This window comes from Perissodus microlepis, chromosome 19 (genome assembly GCF_051167445.1).
Source record: "Perissodus microlepis isolate ML-2025 ecotype Zambia chromosome 19, ASM5116744v1, whole genome shotgun sequence".
Taxonomy (NCBI): domain Eukaryota; kingdom Metazoa; phylum Chordata; class Actinopteri; order Cichliformes; family Cichlidae; genus Perissodus; species Perissodus microlepis.
Genome location: NC_140479.1, coordinates 28,887,503 through 28,910,622, shown reverse-complemented (window position 1 = coordinate 28,910,622; position 23,120 = coordinate 28,887,503). Strand labels below are relative to the sequence as shown.

The window sequence follows — 23,120 nt, the reverse complement described above, 5'->3', positions numbered from 1 at the left end:
TTTTTTGAGAAAATACTGCACTCTACTGAGATATGCAAAGTTTCTAACCAATAGCTCATTGGGAATCACGCTGTTGGTACAAAAATACTGTTTTATACCTGCCACACTGTGTTGTCTTTGGAATCACATTGTTGTCAATTCAAGAAATGCGAACAAATGATGTTTTTTTTTTTTTACCAACAGCTTATAACAAAGAGCCTAAAGATGTCATTCAAAAGTGGTTCTTGCTAAAATGTCTGCAGTGCATAGACATATCATTGGCTCTTCCCTTGAGTAAGATGCCTTTTTTATGCTTGATTGATTCCTTCAGTGTTAGGTGGCTTAACAAACAAAAAAATTAAAAAGAAAGATTTTCTCTAAAAATTATTAGATACAAGGACTTTACCAAAAATGAGTTAAAATACAGCCAATATGCAAAGAAAAGCCTTGAAAGACCTTCAGGAAGCCTGGAGAACTATTGCTGAGGACCCCCTTAAAAGAAAGTGTATCATTAGAAGCAAAATATAAAGAAATGAGATATGGCTCAAAACTGTTGCACAGTACTGTAGTTTGAAGAGTGCTTACCCTCACCCCTGTACAAATCACAGTGATTCCTAAAACAGCCACAGGAGTATTATTGTCCTCTAGTACTGGATTAAAGTGTAACTTTGGTGACCAGGATTATTTCCTTATGATTAATAGAATAGAATAATCCTTTAATTGTCCCACAAGGGGAAATTTGGTTGTAACAGCAGCCAAAAAGACACATATACAAACAGTACACAGGACACAGAACAGAAACATACACATTTTTTTCTTACATATTTACATTATGGACAGTGGTTACTATATACAGAGAGTACTGTACAGTTATTAAATTAAATAAAGATAACTACAGATAGGAGGCAAACCAGGTTGTAGTGCGAATCGGTTAATTAACTTATTGCAGTTACAGCGCAGATGTAAACATCTGTGTTTGTTGGGAGCAGTTCAGATTGTACAGTCTGACAGCTGCAGGGAGGAAGGACCTGTGGAAACGCTCCTTCATGCATCTAGGATGCAGCAGTCTGTCACTGAAGCAGCTCTGCAGTTCAGCAACATTTACATGCATGGGCTGGGAGACTCTGTCCATCAGAGATGTTATTTTGGCCAGAGTCCTTCTGTCTCCCACCACCTGCACTGGGTCCAGGGTGCATCCCAGAACAGAGCTGGCCTTCCTGATGAGTTTATCCAACCTCTTCCTCTCAGCTGCCGATAAACCGCTGCTCCAACATACAACACTGTAAAAAATGACAGATGCCACCACAGAGTCATAGAAGGTCTTTAAAAGCGCTCCCTGGACTCCAAATGACCTCAGCCGCCTCAGCAGGTAGAGTCTGCTCTGACCCTTCCTGTAAAGAGCATCAGTGTTGTGGCTCCAGTCCAGTTTATTATTCAGGTGAACACCCAGGTACCTATAAGAGTCCACTATCTCAATGTCCACTCACTGGATGTTCACCGGTATCAGTATGGTGGGTCTGCGTCTCCGGAAGTCCACCACCAACTCCTTGGTTTTCCCGGTGTTGATCACCATGAAATGATAAGCATGAAAATATTAAAGTATATTTAGTCAAATACTTTATTTGCTGCCATTTTTTCCCCAGTATTTTAATTTGTTGCTCATACGTATTGCATATGGCAATCCTGCAAAATTCTAGCGTTGTTGTTATTGTCACTATAAGTGATATAAAATAAACATAGCTGGACCCTATTCAGCAGCAGCTTTAAAATGCTATTTAAAACAGCAGCGTGTGTGTGTGTGCGCGCGCGCGCGTGTGTGAGTGCGTGCACAGAAGGTGGGGGGGCCAACTTCACTCACATGGGATTAGGGACAGATGTAAACCAGAAATCGAGATCCAATGTAACACGGCTGCCGTCCTATCACAGCAGAAGAAAGGTCAGGGTTAGGGTCAAGTATAAGCAAGCCACGCCTTCATTACGTCTTCATTGCAGTTTCTATTGGCCCAATATTTGATTGATGGCGTTGTTTTCCAATAGGAGAGCAGGAGGGAGCCCTCGTGGGGGGAAACCGCTGAGCAGATGTGTGTGTGAGAAGACGAGGAGGACGCAGGTTTTTACTGAGTGCAGGAATCGTCGTAGAAAGGGAGTGACGAGCTGCAAGGACACCAAAAAGCAAAGGTGAGCACTACATTATGATTTATGAAGCTAAATTAACCGTGCTGCTCAACAGAATCGATGTTTTACTTAATGTTTTAGCTCTAATGTTAGACACGACACTCTCCAGCTAAAACGAATTGCTATCTAATTTCTTGTTGGCAGCAGTTGACTGTTATTTCCATTTAGTTAGCACATACTCGGTTATTTCAGACAGGTTTCGATCATTTACAGGCAGGTGTCAGTCCTTTTCTGTGTGATGTGGCGGTGTAGCCTTTTTAAATTTATTTGCAAACTTCGTGTCGCGAATTGTTTGACCCCCAAAATAGATTTGAAAGTTTAACGTGATATTACAGTAACTGACACGCGGTCGTACGTGTAGTTTGTGTGCACCCTATTTCCTCCTTCCTGACCTTCTTTGGGTGTTTTCCTCCAAAAACGGGTTGGAGCAGTTATTACCCAACACACGTCTCAATGTCTTTCTTTCTTTCTTGTGACCTCTTTTTGTCTTGAGAGTTTTTATTGGACTAAAATAGCTGCGGTGGTAATATCGTACTGGACCAGACCTGTCTATGAAACTTGATCCTGAGACTTGGAAAGCCAAGGATATTGGCAAGGAATGACCTGCCACATTAGAGGTCATTCATTCGGCTCAGCTGTTCAGAAACTGTCCTTGTGTCAAGGTGCATTTTTGTGTCCTTCCTTGTCTTGTTAATCTACAATCTTTCCTCGCTTTATACTTAGACGCCAGCTTGGAAATAATGCACACTCTCAAAACTTCTTCCTGTTAATCTTAAGGTTCAACACTTTGTCTACCTGTCAGGTAAACCATGTCCTCTGTGGGCTATTAAGACAGCCAGGAAGACTTTGCTCTTTGTTTGCTCCCCCTGACATCACTTCCGTTTTGAGTCACAGGCAGACTCCTTTTGCTGATGTCCCACATTTATTCAGAACTTTAGAGTCCCATATCATTTTTTTTTAAAGCTAGCACTGACACTGATATTCTGTGAAAATGACTCCCCCTCATAGCAGATGCTAATCTAGCTGTTTAGGTAAAAACAAATGAAAGGGCTTAAAGTGTATTCAACACACAAATAAGTGATCCCAAGCCTTCATTTGACCCTGAAAATATGCAACTGTGTTTTAGAACAGGGGCTTAATACTGCACATTGGAAAGTCAGGTATTAAATCCTGGAGATGATTAATCAGTGATTAGTGGGGCCTGCTTTCTTTCTTCTTACTCCAGGCGGCTGCAACCTTGATGCTACGAGTGTATTATTCCCTTTTGGAGGGGATTTTTGGCTTTGTCAAGACTAAAAGGAAAAAAGAGAAGGTTTCTAAATGAAAGAAAAGCACTTTCCCTCCTTTGCTGCCCTTTGCTTGCATTTTCTCTTTCACTTTCACTTTCATTGGAAAAGAATCCCCTCACTGTGCTTTTCAATCCCGTTTCATGGTTTCACTTTTAGGGTACTTTCACACATCATTTGTAGTGAGGCTAAAAAAATAAAATATAAAATGGTGTTATCTGACATTTTGAAATGTAGTAAAGTGTTTATCTGGGTGTGCAGCTGTAAATAGCTGTAGAACCTGAGAGTTGATAACAAAAGTAAACATTTGTAATATTTTTGCCCTTTGACTTTTCCAGATGTCGTTCGCCTGTGACAAACTGTACAATGGCTACATACGGCGGAATATGGCAATCATCGTTTCCAAGGTGAAACCGAGAGAAATAATAATGCATCTGCCTTGCCTGACTGCTCACGACAGGGTATGTTTCAGAAAGCTCTCAGACTAAGAATTTTGTTGTTCTGTTTAGATGCACCCCAAGTATACTCAGTCTGATACCTTCTTTTCTGTATATTACCATGTTGTATAGCCACATGTGAACTGTGTTTAAATACAGTAGCCTGCATTTCTTCATTTAAATCAGAAAGTGTTCATTTAAACCAACCAATTATTTGCTGTCTTTAATGACTATTTAATGCTCCTATGAAAACACATTGAGCAGTACAAGCCTTGTTAGTTAGGCAACCCCAAAAAAGGCCTCAAACTATTTTGCCATTCCTTGCACGACTCTCACTGTAAAAACGACATTTGTTGTTTTGGTAAACACACTAGTGTCACTGATTTAAATTAGCTTTTTTGGTTGATTGGTTGGTTGTTTATTGATAACCGAACAGTAAAGGGCATTAGCACTGGTAAAGGCATATTTTAAAGACTAAACTACTGATGATTTGTCTGTTATCTATTAAACTGAGTTTGTTTTCTCACTTGATCTATTTTTTTAACAAATCTTAGGACGTCATTGAGGCAAAAACTGAGACAAGTGGGCATTATAATGGCATGATGCTTCTTTTGGACTGCCTGAAAAGAAGAGAAAACTGGCCCGAGCAGTTCATTGAGGCGCTTGAGGCATGTGAGCAGAGAACCATTGCAGCGGACATCAGAGCAGAATACAACGCTCTAACAGATGTTAACAGTAAGTTGCCAAATAATTTACCCAGCACCGTACATGATAGTGTTGAAGTTTACGTAAGCAGTAACGGATACAGTCTTGGTACACACTTTTGACATGACAAAGCACACTTGTCATTATTTGTATAACAAAAACTAAGCTATAGAGCAGAAGTAATGTGTGAATTACTAAGTAGCAAGTGTGAAAACCTCTACAAAAGCAGTTGATAAAGGCCAGTTTTAAATCTGAAGCATTCAGGTATGTAACCAGTTCCCCAGAGGAAATACATCAGCAATGATCCTGTTCCTGTCCAACAGTATGGGAACGGTTCCAAGTCCATTTCTGAAGTTCTTCATTCTTCAGTGAAAACACCTATTGACAAGTAGAAAACTGAAAAGTTGAATGCCTGCAAACCGCAGTAAACTGAAGTGACGCTGTGAAGAAGGGTGGAAGAACGATGTGAGAGACTGATAGTCATACAGAAAGTAATACAAGTTATTTCTGCAAAATGTTTTCACAAGCAATTTCTCCATTGTTGGCATAGTTTTTATCAAATAAGTAATGACATGCTGCAATACATCCTGTGTTTTTGCTAATCTAGACCAGATTATTATTTTTTTTTATGTCCTGGTTTGTTGGATTACTCAGCGTGCTGGAAATGACAGTTTGAACTCAACCTTCTCCGAAACATAAACAGCTTGTGCAGATAATGCAAATATGTTTCAACCCAAACATGTTTACAGTCGCTCAGAAAAGTGATTATATATACATTATTATGCAACAAACATTACTCTGTTTGTTTAGATCCAAGACTAAAGTATATTGGATTCATCATTTGTAAATGCTGCTTGGAAAACTGTTAAAATTTAAATGGATTCCTTTTTGAAGAACACTATGCAGAGCGTGTTGCATATAGAATAAATATATACATTTTCATTTTTAAAATGAAAATGTATATATATGTGTATATGCATCATTGCAGAGTTGATGACAAATTCATTTCTGTATAGTTTCACATTTAGGTAGTCCTTCAGGATTTCACAGGGATTTACTGATAGGATGTCATGAGAGATTTAAATAGCAGAACTGTTTCCTTTGCCCTAGATTCCAACCCCGGCTCCTCTCCAACGTCTGTTGTCACGGCACACGTCCACCCGGCACCATCTGCCGGTCATCTGCCCATTCCAGAGAGTGGTGATAACAGTCGGGATGCTCTAGCTCTGCCAGCTGTAGCTCCTGCAGCTCCTTCAGCTCCTCCAGCTCCCCCAGAGCCAGCTATCCAGGCCCCACCCTCTCCGAAAATTCCAACACTGCCACAAACCCCCCAGAGTGCAGCAGACCCAGGTCCCAAAGTTGCTTCCCCACCTGAGCCTGTCCCTGAGCCTCCAAAGTCAACACAGATTGAAGTGGCACATCCTCCATCAACACCTCCTGCTTCCCCCAAGACCACACACATTCGGGTGACATCCACAGAGAGAGATATTAATTTTCGCAAGGAGCCAGAGGAAAACTCTGAATCAGATATCCAAAATATTGCTGCTGATGCTGGAGCTCAGGTGGGCTCTGGAGATGGTGCCATTTCTGTCAATAGGGAAACCACTCCTCCACCACCACATCCAACTGAACACCATGAAGCAGATCCTCTCGGAAGCAGGATTACCAAAAAGATCAAGGAGCCAGAGAGTCCACCTGAAGCCCAGATCAACTCTGATGTGACTGATGGACCCTCTTTCTACACAAGGACCCCAGAGAAGCCTCCGGTCCAGGACAGCACTCCTCCATTGAACAAAAATCCTGATGCTGTCTCACAGCCTGAAGAGATTTCTGGGCCTCCTTCTACACAGGTGAATACTAAAATATGATCATTTTAAGACTTGAATAATGGCACCTCCTGCAGCAGTGCTGTCTGATATTCACTTAACTTAGCTTGGTGCTTAAACCACCTTAGGCAGCATTTCGTTCAAAATGAGAAACTTTACATCTGTGGTTTCTTTGGGTGGTATACTTGGCTTTTTTTTTTCTCTTTTCTAGAGAAATTTCATTTCTATAAATATAAAGTTACATTAAATTATTTATACTAAGAACAGTAATCTGTGGACAGAGGAGAACATGCAAAGGGTTGCTACAATTGTTTCCAAATACATACAAAAATAACCTTTGCTAATAGTATTGTAGTACGATTGTAGCCTTTTCTTCTTCTTCTTTTTTTAAGTAAGTAACTTTTTTTAATGATCCAACTATATTGTGTATATCCTTGAACCCTAAAAAGTATGTTGAAAAATGTGTAATTTTTTAAAGGGCCTTGCTAGTTCGACCTTTGTTGGAACATTACTGTATTTCCTGGCGAGTAAAAGTCTCCAGCTGACAGTCACTGGAAGGGCATAACACCATTGGACGTGTGCCATTAAGCCACATGCTCACATTACTGCAGGGTATACAAAAAAACTGGAAGGCACACACACAAAAACAATTTCTAGCAGTCTCATAGGCCTAGTCTTTCACAAGGCATCTTTTCATAAAACCCATCCTGCACATTTATTTGTAAACTTTTGGTAATGATGATTTCATTCAAAATTTCAGAGAGGAAAATACTCTAGAACACAATTAAACTTGTACAAGTGAGAAAATCCGATATAAAAGTTTTCCTGTATGACATGTATTATATTCAATGGAACCTTAAGTTAGCATTTTTGACAGTAGTATGTATTAGTGTTATTACCAGACCTCCATATAGGTGCTTTTAACGAACCTATAAGGTTTTACACATACCTGAAAGTTAGGACATTGAAAAATTGCAGTTTGGCAATAAAATTGACCTCTGTTATGAATTTTCCCCCCAGATTGTTGAAACTGCAGCTGAAGCCTCCCCCAGGCCTGGTACTCCGGTGATGGAGGCCTCTCTTAATGATGATGTTTGTCTGAGCAAGCCAGGGCAACTCGTCAGCATCCAACCGCAAAATCAACCCAGTCCTAGTATCCTCGCGTCCAGCTCAGAGCCGCAGCCCTACTCGGGCAACACTGAGCGTCTGCAAATAAGTGAAGCTCCACCGGATGACGTGTCCTCTTTCGACTCACCAGTTACTACAGTCACGCCACTGCCATGCCAGGAGACCGGCTTCGCTAATCTCAACTATAACGAACCTGAGGAGAACCAGTTTGAGTCGCCGTGTCAAAGCTTTGAAACACAGGAGCTGGTGATACATGCGTCCGGTGAGCCATCTATCCCTAACCTAGACGTCAATGGTGAAACGGCCAAAGAAATCTCCTCGGCACCACCGTCGTTCACTCATCCTGCTGCTGATTCTGGGAGTTTAAACACCACCTTCAAAGCAGGAGAAGAGCCAGCAGATACTTCAGCTCCGTGGACCCGTCTCAGCCAATCACCTAATGCAAAGTACATTCTGGCCGCTGCAGGAGTGGGTGCCTGTGCAATGCTGATGGTGTGGAGGTTTAACAAATAAGGGGATATAATACCTGGAATGAAAGAGAAGATTAGACTTTAAGGCTTTTGAAAAGGATTTTAGGTGCCTTAATGAAATCACTGCCATGGGTTGGCATGAGGCAGCAGTTTAATAATTACCTACAGTAATTACAGCTGGCTCTGCAGACCTTTGATCACGTCACTAATTACCATTCTGTTCTTAAGTTTGACATTTTATGTCTTTATTATTGAGTGAGGTTGACTATAGGGAACAAAAACTAAATCTACCCTTACTATTCTAGTTGGGTCACTTCAAAGAACTGGGTTGCAATCTCAGGTTATTTATGCACTTGTGCGATGCAAATGTGTGTTTTTTAAAGGCGTGTATTAATCATTGTTTGCATGTTCTCTGACAAGCTAGATAAGACTATTGGCTGTCATCCAGCATGAGTTAATGAATCAAGGACCTGAGTTTGGCTTGTTGGGGACTGTGGAGGCAGCAGTACCGGTAGTTCACCACAGTGTAAATTCTTTGTTTTCCCCTATTCATAGTGGGGAAATATGGCTTTAAATGTATTTATTTGTAAATATATATATATATATATGTGCTATATAGATATCATCCATCTTCATCCACTTTACCCGGGGCCGGGTCGCGGGGGCAGCAGCCTAAGCAGAGAAGCCCAGACCTCCCTCTCCCCAGCCACCTCCTCCAGCTTATCTGGGGGAACACCAAGGCGTTCCCAGGCCAGCCGAGAGATATAATCCCTCCAGCATGTCCTGGGTCTGCCCCCGGGGCCTCCTCCCGGTGGGACATGCCTGGAACACCTCACCCAGGAGGCGCCCAGGGGGCATCCTTGTCAGATGCCCGAACCACCTCAGCTGGCTCCTTTCGATGTGGAGCAGCAGCTCTACTCTGAGCCCCTCCCGGATGGCCGAACTTCTCACCCTATCTCTAAGGGAGAGGCCAGCCACCCTTCGGAGGAAGCTCATTTCTGCCGCTTGTATCCGCGATCTCGTTCTTTCGGTAACTACCCACAGCTCGTGGCCATAGGTGAGCGTAGGGACGTAGATCGACCGGTAAATTGAGAGCTTCGCTTTTACACTCAGCTCCCTCTTCACCATGATGGACCGGTGCAGCGCCCGCATCACTGCAGCCGCAGCACCAATCTGTCTGTCGATCTCCGGCTCCCTTCTCCCATCACTCGCGAACAAGACCCCGAGATACTGCTCCACTTGGGGCAGGAACTCATCCCCGACCCGAAGTGGGCCCTCCACCCTTTTCCGGCTGAGAGCCATGGCCTCAGATTTGGAGGTGCTGATCCTCATTCCCGCTGCTTCACACTCGGCTGCGAACCGTTCCAGTGCGAGCTGGAGGCCTTCACCCGATGAAGCCAACAGAACCACATCATCCACGAAAAGCAGAGATGGTATTCTGAGGCCACCAAAGTGAAAGCCCTCCGCCACTTGGCTGCGCCTAGAAATCCTGTCCATAAAAATTATGAACAGAATCGGTGACAAAGGGCAGCCCTGGCGGAGCCCATCACCCACCGGGAACGAGTCAGACTTATTGCTGGCAATGCGAACCAAGCTCCTGCAACAGTTGTACAGGGACCGAATGGCCCGTAGCAATGGGCCAGACACCCCATACTCCCGCAGCACCTCCCACAGGACACCCCGAGGGACACGGTCGAATGCCTTCTCCAAGTCCAATATAGATACCTAATTAACAAACACTCAGCAATCAAGCAGTCAGTCAGCTAATCCCTGCATAAATTTTTTTTTTTTAAAGTCATTGCCCGTGAACTTCCTTAGCGCTATGAGGCTTCTTGGTAGGAATTATTATTCCATGGCACCACCCACCACTTTTTCTGTTTTTTTTTTTTTGTTTGTTTGTTTGTTTGTTTTTGTAAACAGCAGGTAAGTGTTTTCTTATCATGGCAGTGATCATTGTATCATAACCTGGGTTTTGTCTATGGCGTTTGACACGTGTCCTCTTCTGCTTTCATGTATCTAAATGCGTGTTTAAATTTAATCAATGTTATTTTACGGTTAGAAAATGTCAATAACTATATTTTGCAACTGGCACCAACTTTTGCAACAATTGGCACAATTTAAGCCTAAGGTTGTCTTATATGGTGCAAATGTTTGATTCAACGTTTAAGTCGTCAATAGATGATTTTTCTCCTTTAAATAAAAACATGTTTAGGTTTGTTCTGTAAGTTGAGAGGTTTTATTGTAGATAGTGATGTCAATAATGAAATTTTAAGGAAAATCTTTTGCACTTTTTAAGAGCCTTTTTGAGCTGCTGAGGTGATGACATAATTACAGTTCATGTGGTTATGTAATCTGTAAAAATGTAAAAGTTCCACCTAAAATTTATATGCACTGACTTGGCTTTGCACTTCATCATTCACATCAATAAACTTGAATTTCTGAAAAGATGTATGGGGTTTTTTGGGGGGTTTTTTTGTTGTGTTTTTTTAAAACTGTAACCACTGAATTCCTTTAGGAAAAAGTTACATATAATCAGGCATAATAGGCCATTAAATAAAATTCAGATTGTCTCATTATATTTACTGTATTTCATGAAATTGTGTTACTAGTAATGCCTCTAAAACTATGCTTCTCTGTCTATCTGTCAATGTGTCTGTAATATAAGATAGTTATGTAATTTGTAATTTTTTCCCTTTTGTTTTGACTTTGTTTTTATTTCATCTTAGTTTCAGTTGGTTTGCTTGTTTCAGTCTGTTGTTTAAATGTTTTAGTTTATTTTTTATTAGTTTCGTCTTAGTTTTAGTTTTATAATATAACTGAATACTAAAACTACGGTTATTTGTTCTATATATTACTTTGGTTTTCAAAGTTCAAGTTTATTTTTTCCTGTTTTTTTATTTGCGCTATTTAAATAAGAGACAACATAACAATACAAAGTTTGACTTGTGTATATTTAACCTATTTTCTACTCCCAGACATCACGTTTTTCATACTATGAAGAAAAAAAGTGACATCAGCCTCTTTTTATAGGGAGCAGGCTGAGGGTCGCAGATGCCAACAGACTTAATAAACTAATCCGTAAGGCCAGTAATGTTGTGGGGATGGAGCTGGACTCCCTCAAGGTGGTGTCGGAGAGGCGGATGCTGTCCAAGATAAAGACAATGTTGGATAACACCTCCCACCCACTCCATGACACGCTGGTCAGTCACAGGAGCTCGTTCAGTGAGAGACTGAGATTACCGAAAAGCACCACTGAGCGACACAGGAAATCTTTCCTGCCTGTGGCCATCTCCCTGTACAACGCATCCACTTAACACACTGGTTACTGCTACAGCTACACGTTTCTTTTCCAGCTATTTATTAATGAGTGACTTATGTATGTATGTATGTGTGTGTGTATATATATGTATATATATATATATATATATATATATATACATATATATTGTACTATTCTTAGTTAGCGTATTGTCTGTCTTTTCTTAATGTTGGTTTATATTGGTTTATAATGGAGCACTGTAACAAAAAAAAATAATTTCCCCCAGGGATCAATAAAGTATTCTGATTCTGATAAACTGTTTTCCCGACTGTCAATGTCGCCGTTTGATTGGTCGTTGCGTCCTTCACTAACACGTTAACCCCGCCCACCTCTGTCTTGACAGCGAACACAAAAAGGACATGTAGCCCAGCCTTTTCAAAGGACTGTTAGCTACTTAGCTACCTAATTAGCTACCTCGTTGAGCTTCAAAATTCATTGTCCTCATAAATCATTTGGTTTCATTTGACCGAACAGTCAGCTTATATGTAGCTAATTAGTCATTTCAATGGCGTTCAATGGCCACCAGCGAGACGACGATGATATTATTGACGAAAACGAAACGCCCTCGAAGCAGCCGCGGTCCGACAAGGAGATGCCCGTTCATTTCAGAAACGAGCCCAACAGTGAGAGTGCCACTACCGCAGGAAGGGCCACATCCGACCGGCGGACTTCCCAGTCGGCGACGAGGCATCGACACGACTCTGTGAAGAAAACGAGGCCGCGTATGTGTTAATGTTGGCAGCGTGGGCTTGGTGTATTTACTCGAAAAGGGGGCTGTTGTATGTCTACAATAAAAAAAAATAAAAAAAAATCAGAGGCGTTCCCCATTAAAGACAGTCGCTGTTGATAATATAGGTTTGGCAAGAAAACCCCGCAGTTGGTCACATAAATTAAAAAAATGTATATTTGCACTGGCCTTCCACTGTACTGGGGTTATAGCAAATGTGTGACTAATTTGGCATCCGGTGTATTTATTATTGGTGGGCTGTAGTGGCAGTACATAGCCAGAATCTTTTTTTTTTTTCTTTTTGCAACAAGATGGCGTTAGCGGTACACACTGTACTGTTGCATCTATGGATGAAGCAGCTTTGCCATCATCTGGGTGAACGCTGAAAACTCAGCTTTATATGTGCCCTTTACCATAAATATTTTATATTTGTAGATGTATGTATTTTTCATCACTGTGCAAAATATTTTTATTTACAAAAACGAGGGTGAACATCAGTTTTGCATGTGTTATCTCACATAATGTAGCATTCCCCTGGTTTGGGATGGACATCGGAGGCACTCTGGTGAAGCTCGTTTACTTTGAGCCCAAAGACATCACAGCGGAAGAGGAGCAAGAAGAGGTGGAGAATCTGAAGAGCATCCGGCGCTACCTGACCTCCAACACCGCCTATGGCAAGACTGGCATCAGGGACGTTCACCTGGAGCTGCAGGACCTGACGCTGTGCGGCAGGAAGGGCAACCTGCACTTTATTCGCTTTCCCACGCACGACCTCCCAGCCTTCCTGCAGATGGGCCGCGACAAGCACTTCTCCAGCCTTCACACCACCCTGTGCGCCACCGGAGGGGGGGCGTACAAGTTTGAGTCTGATTTCCGTATGGTGGGTCTGCTGTTGTGCTCTGTTTTGGGGGGTTTTCTTGTAGGGCGTTGGGTATAGATTGGAATAAAAGGCAGCTATTTGCTTTGGTCGATCAGGAGGGGTGGGGGGCAGGCAAATGAGATGAGCATAGAGACGGAGCAAACAATATCCATTGGAAACACTGGAGAGATTGGAGAGACCGAGAACATGCTACTTCTGTTGGGTGGGGCTGGCAGTCTAGGGTCAGTAAAGATCATGAGATGAGCCATGAATTGTAGCACTGTTTTTGGCTTCATCTAAGCACAAATGTGTTGGAAGTTGAGCAAGCATGTACACACACATACTCACTTTCCAATGAACTGATTTAATTGGACAACTTATTATATTTTTATTATATTATAATAAAAATGCCTGCTCACTGATCTTTGTCCCTATCCCCTCCCCATCATCCACTTTCCTGCTTCTGTATTCTCCAGACCACATCACTTTTCTGATGTTATCTCTGCTCCTTCTCCCACTTTTTTTTTTTTTTTTTTTTTTTTTTCTCCCCTCTCTCCTTTCGGGGGAAAAACAAAGATGGCTGACCTGGAGCTTCACAAGCTGGATGAGCTGGACTGTTTGATTCGGGGGGTGCTGTACCTCGACTCGGTGATGTCTAGCGGTCCCTCAGAGTGTTACTACTTTGAAAATCCTGCAGACCCAGACCACTGTGTCCAGAAGCCATGTACACTGGAGAATCCTTATCCTCTGCTGCTGGTCAATATAGGGTCTGGGGTCAGTATCCTGGCAGTCTACTCTGAGAACAACTACAAACGAGTCACTGGGACCAGGTAATGATGAGCTGGATGGCAGATGAGATGCTTAACAGGTTCTGTGCTATTGGGAAGTGAGTAGGAGTGAAGTGGAAAATAGCATTCGCCTACATTTAGTAACCTTAAAGTGAACTTGTGTATTAAATGTAATTTGATAATCTTGAGTTACGGTTGGATATTACAGGTTAGGTGAAGTGCAACTTTTGAGGTCTAAAAAGCCATGACTAGCATGGGCACTGGCTGGGTTTTCCTACCTTTCATCTTTTTTTTTTTAGTTTCTTGGTCCTAAGAGAGGAAGATGAATTGGAGAAGAGCAGGGTAACAGAAAATGCATTGTGACACCAGATTAATGTGATTCAGGAAGGTGCAGTCCAGTCGAGTCGGTGCCTTTGTGTGACGTTCCCGTTACCTTCCACTTCCATTACAAACTGCTTTCTTGACAAAAAACAATTAATTCGTTCTGGATTTAGTCCGTACATTTAAAATGGTCAATTATAGTCATTTTTCTTTCTTTAGGTAGAGGGAGAAAAAAAATCCTTTGTAGTCTGCCCTCTAGTTTGTTTTCACATGTGGTTTTTCTGTCTGCTGGCTTTGAAAGGGACTCATGAATGCTTGTTTCTTTCTCCACATAATGGCCCTCTGTTCTCTGTACTGGGAAAGAACTCATGTATTTGAATGAGCAGTCTCTAATGCATAGACATGTCTTTCCCCTGTAATTTCAGAACCTAAACACTTTATTTTACTCTAAGATGTCTTGATTTACATACGCCTTACGTGTCACTTTGCATGTGTTCACAGCCTTGGTGGTGGGACCTTCCTTGGCCTGTGTTGCCTGCTGACCGGCTGCTCTACATTTGAGGAAGCCTTAGAAATGGCTTCTCAGGGGGAGAGCACGCGTGTGGACAAGCTGGTGCGAGACATCTATGGAGGGGACTATGAGAGGTTTGGGCTGCCAGGCTGGGCTGTGGCCTCAAGGTGCGTTTTAAAGCTGCTGCCGTTGTTCATTCTTTATATGACGACCCTGTTTGTGATATGTTCCAGCATAAGTAGATGATTCAAGGAACCAGGACTGTGCTAACTTAATTTTGAATCTCACAATTGAAATTTAGTAAAAAAGTAAGCTCTAAATTACAGATCCATCACTGCAGCTTTCAATGTTTAGCTATATCTGTCTTAAAAACTAATTTACTTTGACGTATTCTGTCCGCTTTGGTGTTGTTTATAAGATGTTCAGTATTGCTGTACGTCAAAGGCAGAATTATAATTGCTCAGCTTCTAAAATTGAGCGACCTTCCAAACATAAATCTTGCCTTGCTTTGGCAGTTTCGGCAACATGATGTCTAAAGAAAAGAGGGAGTCTGTTTCTAAAGAGGACCTGGCCAGGGCAACACTGGTCACCATCACCAATAACATCGGCTCCATCACCAGAATGTGTGCTCTGAATGAGGTTAGTAGTGATGACAATGTAACAGCCACACCTTAAGTGTGCATTTGTTGCACTGTGAGTCTAATGGCCGCGATTGCAGATATATATGATGTAAAGCTGTGAGGTGAGCCACCTAGATGGAGGATGCTGTGTAGCCACTAAATGATCAAATCAGCTACACTTACAGAGTATATATGCTACCATCTACCTCATTGTTCATTCAGAGACTGCAAGGAATTAGGATTTGTGTTCCCAGTTGCACAACTATAAAAAGGTTTGAGGAGATTTTTTTGTCTTCCTCTGTTGAACAGTCTGCCCCCTACCCCCTGCAGTTCCTACTGTCTGTTTCCTCTTTGCGTTCAGCCTCTTTACGGTGCTGCCTTGTGCCGTCTTGATCAAGCAGCATTGTACAGGGCTATGAAGGCGTAGAGGAGGTAAACTGCATTGTGGATCTTCTTTCCTTGAGCTATGAATGAGTTACATTATTTCCCTTGTTTTTCTAGTGTGATATCAGTTATTCTAAAACTCTGGTGTCTCTCATCAGTTGTTTAGGCACTAATAATTTCCATCCCTATTCTTGTTTGGGTTTTTTTGTAAAGAACATCGAGACTGTGTTGTTTGTTGGGAACTTCCTAAGAGTGAACACCCTCTCTATGAAGCTGTTGGCTTATGCCATGGACTACTGGTCTAAAGGTCAGCTCAAGGCACTCTTCCTTCGCCATGAGGTTAGTAAGTTTACCCCTTACTCCCATCAGAGACCACATGTATAGTATCTTCTAACTTCTAACTGCCACCTTGTGCCATTTGTTGCTGTTTTTAGGGTTACTTTGGTGCAGTTGGAGCCCTGTTAGAGCTTCTGCATCCGTCCTAATCCACCCAAAGAAGTACCTGTCAATCTGCTGCAAAGACCATTAGCACTTTAGACTGTTACCAATTAGTTCCAGTGTGAGATGTTATTCCAGCCACCCACCAGTTGCTGGTAAATCTTGTAAAGTTTGTTAAGTGGTGAAATTCACTTCTAGGTTTTTCTACACATCTGCTATTTTGGTCAGTAGATGAAATAAACTGGTTTCCTGCCATGAAGTTGTACACAGCAAAGCTGACAGTTATTGTGTGCAGGACTCTGCAGAAATGAGCCACGTTTAGTCTGAAGCACCTCAAAGAAATTCACCGGGGTTGCCTGAAACACTTCATTTAAAAAGTACTTTTCAGCAGGCAGTCCTGTCATGTTGACTTTCTTTACCCCTCAGTGGGTATCAGGTTCTTGTCCAAATATTTGCTATCATTTTTAACTGTATGTTACCCAAGGTGGGACCAGGTGGATGGAAGAAGTAATGAAAGTATAATTCGTCAGTGTAATGTGGCTTAAATTTTAGAAAATGACTATAAAATCACCAACTTAATTTCAGACACAAACAATGTATTTTAAATGCTTTCTCTGGCATTAGGAAAAATTGAGCTTTTTTACAGTTTTGAATGGAAACAACTGCTGGTTATTCTTGGAAAAAGAAAGTATCAGCTTTACCTTAGGAGTTAGTAACTGCTCTCTAAAACTGTAATGTAATAAATGATGAATTCATAATGAATTGAGTTTAGTGTTTCTGTTATTAACCTGATGGAACTCCCATCCACCTGGTGGCCTTGATAAGCTTTAACACTGCAAATAATTACAACCATTTACTGTTTGTTTTTGTTTTTTCTTTTCTGTCCGTTTTATTATGTAACATTTCAATGTCACTGTTGGATTTGAAATGAAAATATTTAACAGAAAAGAAAAATACATTTCAGGCCACTATTTTAAGCAGATCTGTTACTGTTATAGGTTATATAACATTTCTATATGATTTCTGCCTCAGTGAAGAGTGATATAGCACTCTTAAAATGCTCCTCCCAGTTGAGATTTCAGTGCTGGTAATCAAAAACTGTGTTGTGTATTAGGATATCTGCACTGCTGGGTGTCAACTGTTCTTGAACCAGTCTATTCCTACAGAGAAATCAGAGCAATTGATTAGACAAATATTGATGAATGAGCATGTGAAGTACAGGTAATAATCGTGGCATCATTCTCCTGTATTTCCCCACATACATAAAACGGGCATTTTAAAGCACAAACTTGATTGATTCCCAACAACAGAGGTGTTTAAACGCTGTGATCCCAGTTTAGGTTTTTCCTATTCAGTAAGCACTCAGATATTGAGTGAATTTACTACTTGCTGTGACGATCGTTCATTATTAAGGTTATATCAATGTTGAACTGAGAAAACCGAAACACTGTTAGAATTTCATTATCTGTCCGGTTTTATTGTTTTCTGTTTAGTAACGAGTCCATCCATCGATTATGTGTCCATAAAGTTAATCTAAGCAGTGAAGAGACGACTTGGTAAATAGCTGCAGACACGGTTTTTTAGGTGTCAGTTATTAGAGATCTATGAGCAAGTTGTAGATACACTAAGCTGATTTTAAATGAAGTGCCTCACATGTTTTTGTACGAAATACAGTATAGTATTCAGCCATGCGATTTTTAAAATTAAAACTTGTGTTTTTCAAGCTCTCTCTCCTTTTGCTTATACAAAGAAAACTTTGTACTTTTTTTTGTAATAGAATAATGTCACGTTTCTTATTGAATTTCCCTATTAAATACCAACTTGGCAAACTCTTCATGTTTCTAACTACACATGGACATATCATTTGGGGATATTTAAATGACAAGTTGTTCATTTTTAAAATTTATTTATACTTGGAGATGGCTGAGTTTGTAGCTAAGCTAAAAGGTTCAACCAGCCGCTTCAGAATAATGAAAATCAGGTTACTTTATTAATGCCTAAGGAAATTATGTGGTTACAGATTAGCTTGGCTACTTAACAGCTACTCTTTAAAATGGCACTTGTTATACTGCAGTATGTTATGCTATAGTGTATTGCACAACTTAAAAACTAATGAGGTTGTGGGTAAATTTCATGCTTGGGCATAGCCAGGTTTTTGCTTTCTACTGTTCATTCTAAGCTAACAATAAGCTACATCTAGTTGCTCTATAAGCTAGTTGGTCTTCTAGCTGTTTCTGGGACTTTGCATAAGTTGCGTTTGTGGGATGTTTTGTTTTTCTATTACTTAACCTGACAAGTGCCAAATAGTGGGATACAGTAAGTGTAGAAATTTTAAAGAGTCACTGGCGTGGCACTAAGGAACAACTTCGTCTCAGGTAAGTGAATGCATGTTTTATAGAGCTGGGCAGATCGATCAAAATATTGATAGAATCAATACCAGTGATGGCATTGGTATGGGATTGCTAATAAAAATGCACCTCAAACAAGCACTTTGAAAAATGTCTGAACATTTGTTGTCTTGACTGTCACGGCTATTTTATGTATATCTTATAGCACATTTAACCAACATTCCAGGTCTCCAAAAATGCCAGGTTCAAAATACATGAAAAGCTGAAAGCTGTGTAAAAATAGTAAGAATCACAGTGATAATTTTGTGGTCATTAAAATGTGTATAAATGTGTGAATTTATGCTGATTCATCATATAAATCATGACTTACTAATCTCTACTACATACGCTGTTTTTAAAGGTTAAAACTGTCAGTGTTGGTATCAGCAATACTGGGGATCGATACCAAAATTTCCAAAAGAACCAATTCCAGTATTTTAGTGATTTACCACTGAAAATATTTAATACATAATTCCCGCTTTTATTTTGTTTATTTATTTATTTTTGTCTTTGCTGGTTTAAACCTACCAAAACGCATCCACCTCCTTTAACTTGACAGAAATGTCTGTCTCATCTTGGTTGAAATAAAATCTTAAAGTGTATCTTTATTCCATTTGGCACAGACAGTGTATGCAGTTTGGTCCGTTTCTTTTCAAGATATAATCGGAGGAGGATTTAATCTACCAAGTACTACTTGGCCAGCACTACTGGTAACATCAAGTGGATTGCAAAAACCATTAGCAGAGGCATTACAGCTGGAACTGTCGATGTGGTCGCACATTTTTAACCCCGGTTGTAACTCTGTCGCTGACACGTTGTGCGCTTTAACAGACACGTAGGCTCTGAGTGAAATTGGCGAAGTGATTTTTTTCCTTTTCTTTTTTTTTTGAAGTTACGAAAGGCAAGACAGTCTGTTACAGAACCATCCATGAAAGAGTCTGTGTCTTTCCAGGGGGGAAAAAAAAATCCAGCCCCTTTCAGTCCCGTACCCTCCTCCTCCTCCTCCTCGGGTGAGGGCAGCTGCCAATTTACGGACAACAACGTTTGAAGAAGGTGGACCACTGCCCTACAAATGAAACCTGTGTCTGATGGAGGGGGCGATTTAGCACAAGAACTGGGATTTTATTCTTCCTCTGACTTTGGGTTCAGTTAATAAACTTCAGGACACATCTCCCTCTCTCCATTAGACCCGCTGTAACCTTTACGCCGTGGCATTATAAGGTAAGACTGCTTCATGATTAGTCACATTATTTGATGCATTTTTTTAGTCCAGTCATAGTCTGAATTTAAAACAAAAAACTATACTGTATTATTTGAAAGCCGTGAAGCTGCCTTACCGTCTGCGCCGTAGGTATGGTCTCCCAGTACGCAGAGTGGTAAAACAGGCTGTTTCTCTGAGAAGTTTTTTGGGATGCAGAATCAAACATGTGAGGAATGTTGCGACAGGAAAGACAAACAGTGACTTTGGAAAAATCCGTCTGTCCATTCACAAGAAACTTCCTGCGTGGTGTGAGGTGCTGATGTGGATCTGGATTTGAAGAACCATTTACTGAGATTTTTTTTTTTTTTTTTTTTAAAAAAAGCTGGAATCATTTCCAGTAAGAAAACCCTCATATTTGGTTAATACGTTGCATGGCAGTGTGTGGGAATTCTATTATGTTGGTACTTATCTTCTCTCTTTGTAAAAAAAAAAAAAAATAATGTAAATCCTTTTTAGAATAAACACTTTATATTAAGATATTGATAAATTGATTTGTGCTCAGATGCTTTTAACAGCCAGTTAATCATCCAGATTAAATAGTCCAACTCCTTGCTTAGCACTTAGATGAACCAGAATGCCAACATACTTAAACTGCACTGTGTCAAAATGTCCAGGAAATGTTTAGCCACCACAGATTTCCATGTTGTGTTGCTGTATTGAAACGGGCTTATGGGTCAGTTTTGTCCTCCATCCATCCAACTCCTTGTGGCTCATCTGGACTATTCTTAGTATAAAGTTTCACAAAGTACCCCAGAAGTCAATAACATGTTGCAAAAAGGCAGGGAAATCTTTTTTTTTTAGCCCATAGAGCTCAAACTGCTAGTTTATTTTCAGTCTGTGAAAGTACAGCACAGTACAGATTTCTGCAAGTATTTAGAGATTAAGAATGAGATATGTGTGGCTTTTGGAGGGAATGTGGGCATGATGTTGTGCAGGGTAAGACTTTATAATGGCCAAGAGTGTTGTGTATGTGGGTGAGTCAGAGCTGTGCTGATTTGGTGAACTGCTGCCCGGTTGATTTGAGCCTTTCACAAGACATGATCCATGAGCACATTGGTATGGAGAGTGGCTGCTTTGATAATAGAAATAGAAACAGTAGGATGAGAAAATGGGTGATTGGATCAGAAACATCAGATTCAGACTTTGTATCGAGGTTCTTTTTTAACAAATGCTACAGAAACCAGAAAATAACTAGTTATTGTTTTTACTCCACTAGTTCTTCTAGTGCTTTCTGGAGGTCTTCCACGCAGCTCAATGGATGAATCTATTTTGTGTCTATACATGACAGACAGTTTACCAAATAACTGGTTTTAAATGGTATCTTTAGATATTTTCTTGCTGTTGTAAAAACACATAATTTGTTTATTTCTCAAAGATAACACAGTTTGGCTGGCATAAAATAGTATCTTTGCACAGTCTAGGTACTTCCCAAATAGCTGTTGGCTGAAAACGTGGCATGGTGTGCAGTGTGTTCTTTTAAAAATTGAGGAAAGTGGAGGACAAATGCAAAAGTGGCCTAAAATAAAGCTATCTAAAGTAGATGACCAGTAGCTACGTTTTGCATCCTTAATCAATAACAGAAAAGGTTAAGGTATACCAAATTATACGAAAACTACACTGAAAATCAGAGACAAATCAGTGAAAGCAGGTAATATGAAGTCAGGAATCCAAGTTGGAAATGTTTGGTTCAAACCATTGTCAATATGTACAGAGGTGATCAGGAAAGAAGTACAACAGTGTTTTACAGCCATCTGTAAAACACAGTGGAGGCTCTGTCATGGTTTGGGGCTGGAATTCAACCAGTGGAGTTGGAGGTCTCATCGAAACTGATGGAATTTTAAACAGAAAAACATCATCAGATCTGATCTTCCATGTGGTAAAATCTGGAAAGCATCTGATTGGCAACTGCTTAATTTATCTCCATGACAATGATCCCAAAGACACTGTCAACCCACTAAAACATACCTGAATAGAAAAAGATTGGCTTCCCCCGAGTGCAGACCTCAGCGTTATTGAAGCAGTGTGGGATCATCTTTGACAGGGAACACAACAAAAGGCAGCCAACATCCAAAGTGTTTTAAATGGCCTTTGAGAAGCCCGGAGAACTATTCCTGAAGACTACTTAAAGAAAGCTTGTCTAAGAGAGTTCAGGCTATGTTGTAGACAGACAAATATTGCTTTTCAAGCTTGTTATAATTGTACAAAGTCTTTGTTTGCCATATATATTATGTTTGTATTTATTTTTACACAGCTTTTAATAAGTCCCAGCACCTAGTTCTCATTTTCCTTCAAAGACATAAAGAAATTAAGGGTGGCCTAATACCTTTGCATGGTTCTGTATCCTTGCTTCCATATGGGATGATTCTATGTCACGTAACCTGGAGGTCATTATTTTTGTTGGGTGTCATGTCTGTCAACTATGATAACTCTATACTGACCAAAGTACTGCCTGACATCTGAAAACATGGTGATTTTTGCAACAGTAAAGGCAAAGACACACAGTGGGTTGTAAATGGTTTAAACTACTGACAAAAGTTAGCACATTTGAAATGGTGATAATAATAGGTCTTTACACACAAAAATTCTGTGTATGTCTAAAAACAGGAAGCTGTCTGTAAACTCTGATGGATGTTTACAACAGAGTTAAAATGCTGGTGTTGGTCTGCCACATATTTTAGCAAAACTTACCTTGTTTACAACCTTTACTCTATAATAATCTACAAAAGAAACCCGAAAAAACTTGGAACAAAATACAATGAAGCAAATCATTTAATGCAAAATGCAAAAAGTAGTTCAAAAATGTATCCTATGTTGAAACTATGTGAAAGTGTGTGATGCTAACTAAAGAAACTAACACACTAACAATGAAGTTGATTAGAATCAGGCCAGTAAAATGATTGGGGAGAGGGGGGGGGAAGCATTCCAGAGATCCTGAGTTCTCCAAAGTCATAGTCAGGATGGGAAAATGGTTCAGAACAAAAATATTTCTTAGCTTGAAATTACAGAGAATTTAGGGCTTCCTGTATATAACTGACATGGGCAAAAGTCACAGTTGAATAACCCAGATTCTCAGCTCTCATCTCTGCTCTATGATAAGAAAATGAAAATCTGTAAATAGTTGCTCCACATCCTCTGGTGCTGAAGAGCATCTGGCTTGTTAGCACCTCATATTTCAAAAGCCAGCATCCATGAACCTTTAACAGTTCATGACCTCACAAGGCGTGAATAACTTGTGCATCTGTGAAGACATCATTAATGCTAAAGGACATATAATATAAACAAATACTTCCACCTAAATAGCATCCATTCCAAGGAAGGCCATGCTCAACCTATATGCACATATTATAACAGCATCATTCTGCAGTAAAGGAGACAATTATGTAGTCCAAGTTTGTCACCCACTAAAAATATTTAATGAAAATATGCAAAAAGTCACTAACTCTTCTGGCTTTGATGTGTCTCATCAAACTCATTCATTGTAGCCAAACTCATGAATCAA

The 23,120-nt window shown here is 40.5% G+C and overlaps 3 protein-coding genes across 5 annotated transcripts in view; all 3 read left to right on the top strand.

Moving 5' to 3' along the window:
• The first annotated feature begins 2,055 nt into the window (after positions 1 to 2,055).
• On the top strand, positions 2,056 to 10,453 carry mavs (mitochondrial antiviral signaling protein). The gene is made up of 5 exons (XM_084915739.1): positions 2,056 to 2,157; positions 3,779 to 3,901; positions 4,432 to 4,612; positions 5,693 to 6,432; positions 7,429 to 10,453. Exons 2-5 carry the CDS (start codon positions 3,779 to 3,781, stop codon positions 8,047 to 8,049), a joined length of 1,665 nt encoding a protein of 554 aa, XP_084771865.1. The 5' UTR covers positions 2,056 to 2,157; the 3' UTR covers positions 8,050 to 10,453.
• A 1,200-nt stretch (positions 10,454 to 11,653) lies between these two features.
• pank2 (pantothenate kinase 2) lies at positions 11,654 to 17,805 on the top strand. The gene is made up of 7 exons (XM_084915741.1): positions 11,654 to 12,047; positions 12,580 to 12,932; positions 13,488 to 13,741; positions 14,522 to 14,698; positions 15,047 to 15,170; positions 15,749 to 15,874; positions 15,970 to 17,805. Exons 1-7 carry the CDS (start codon positions 11,831 to 11,833, stop codon positions 16,018 to 16,020), a joined length of 1,302 nt encoding a protein of 433 aa, XP_084771867.1. The 5' UTR covers positions 11,654 to 11,830; the 3' UTR covers positions 16,021 to 17,805.
• Positions 17,806 to 17,887: 82 nt separating this feature from the next.
• Positions 17,888 to 23,120, top strand: part of loxl3b (lysyl oxidase-like 3b) — a 32,944-nt gene continuing 27,711 nt past the window's right edge. For all 3 annotated transcript variants that reach the window (XM_084915738.1, XM_084915737.1, XM_084915736.1), the window contains exon 1: positions 17,888 to 19,581. The gene's annotated coding sequence lies outside the window, so the exon portion shown is untranslated. The remainder of the gene's footprint in view (positions 19,582 to 23,120) is intronic.

Excerpts from the sequence above, each read along its gene's own strand:
- pank2 (XM_084915741.1), top strand. The coding sequence starts at position 11,831 with ATGGCGTTCAATGGCCACCAGCGAGACGACGATGATATTATTGACGAA. Across the intron at positions 14,699-15,046 it reads GGCTGGGCTGTGGCCTCAAG|TTTCGGCAACATGATGTCTA; the intron begins GTGCGTTTTAAA and ends TTGCTTTGGCAG. Across the intron at positions 15,171-15,748 it reads GAATGTGTGCTCTGAATGAG|AACATCGAGACTGTGTTGTT; the intron begins GTTAGTAGTGAT and ends TTTTTTGTAAAG.
- mavs (XM_084915739.1), top strand. The coding sequence starts at position 3,779 with ATGTCGTTCGCCTGTGACAAACTGTACAATGGCTACATACGGCGGAAT. Across the intron at positions 3,902-4,431 it reads GCCTGACTGCTCACGACAGG|GACGTCATTGAGGCAAAAAC; the intron begins GTATGTTTCAGA and ends AACAAATCTTAG. Across the intron at positions 6,433-7,428 it reads CTGGGCCTCCTTCTACACAG|ATTGTTGAAACTGCAGCTGA; the intron begins GTGAATACTAAA and ends TTTTCCCCCCAG.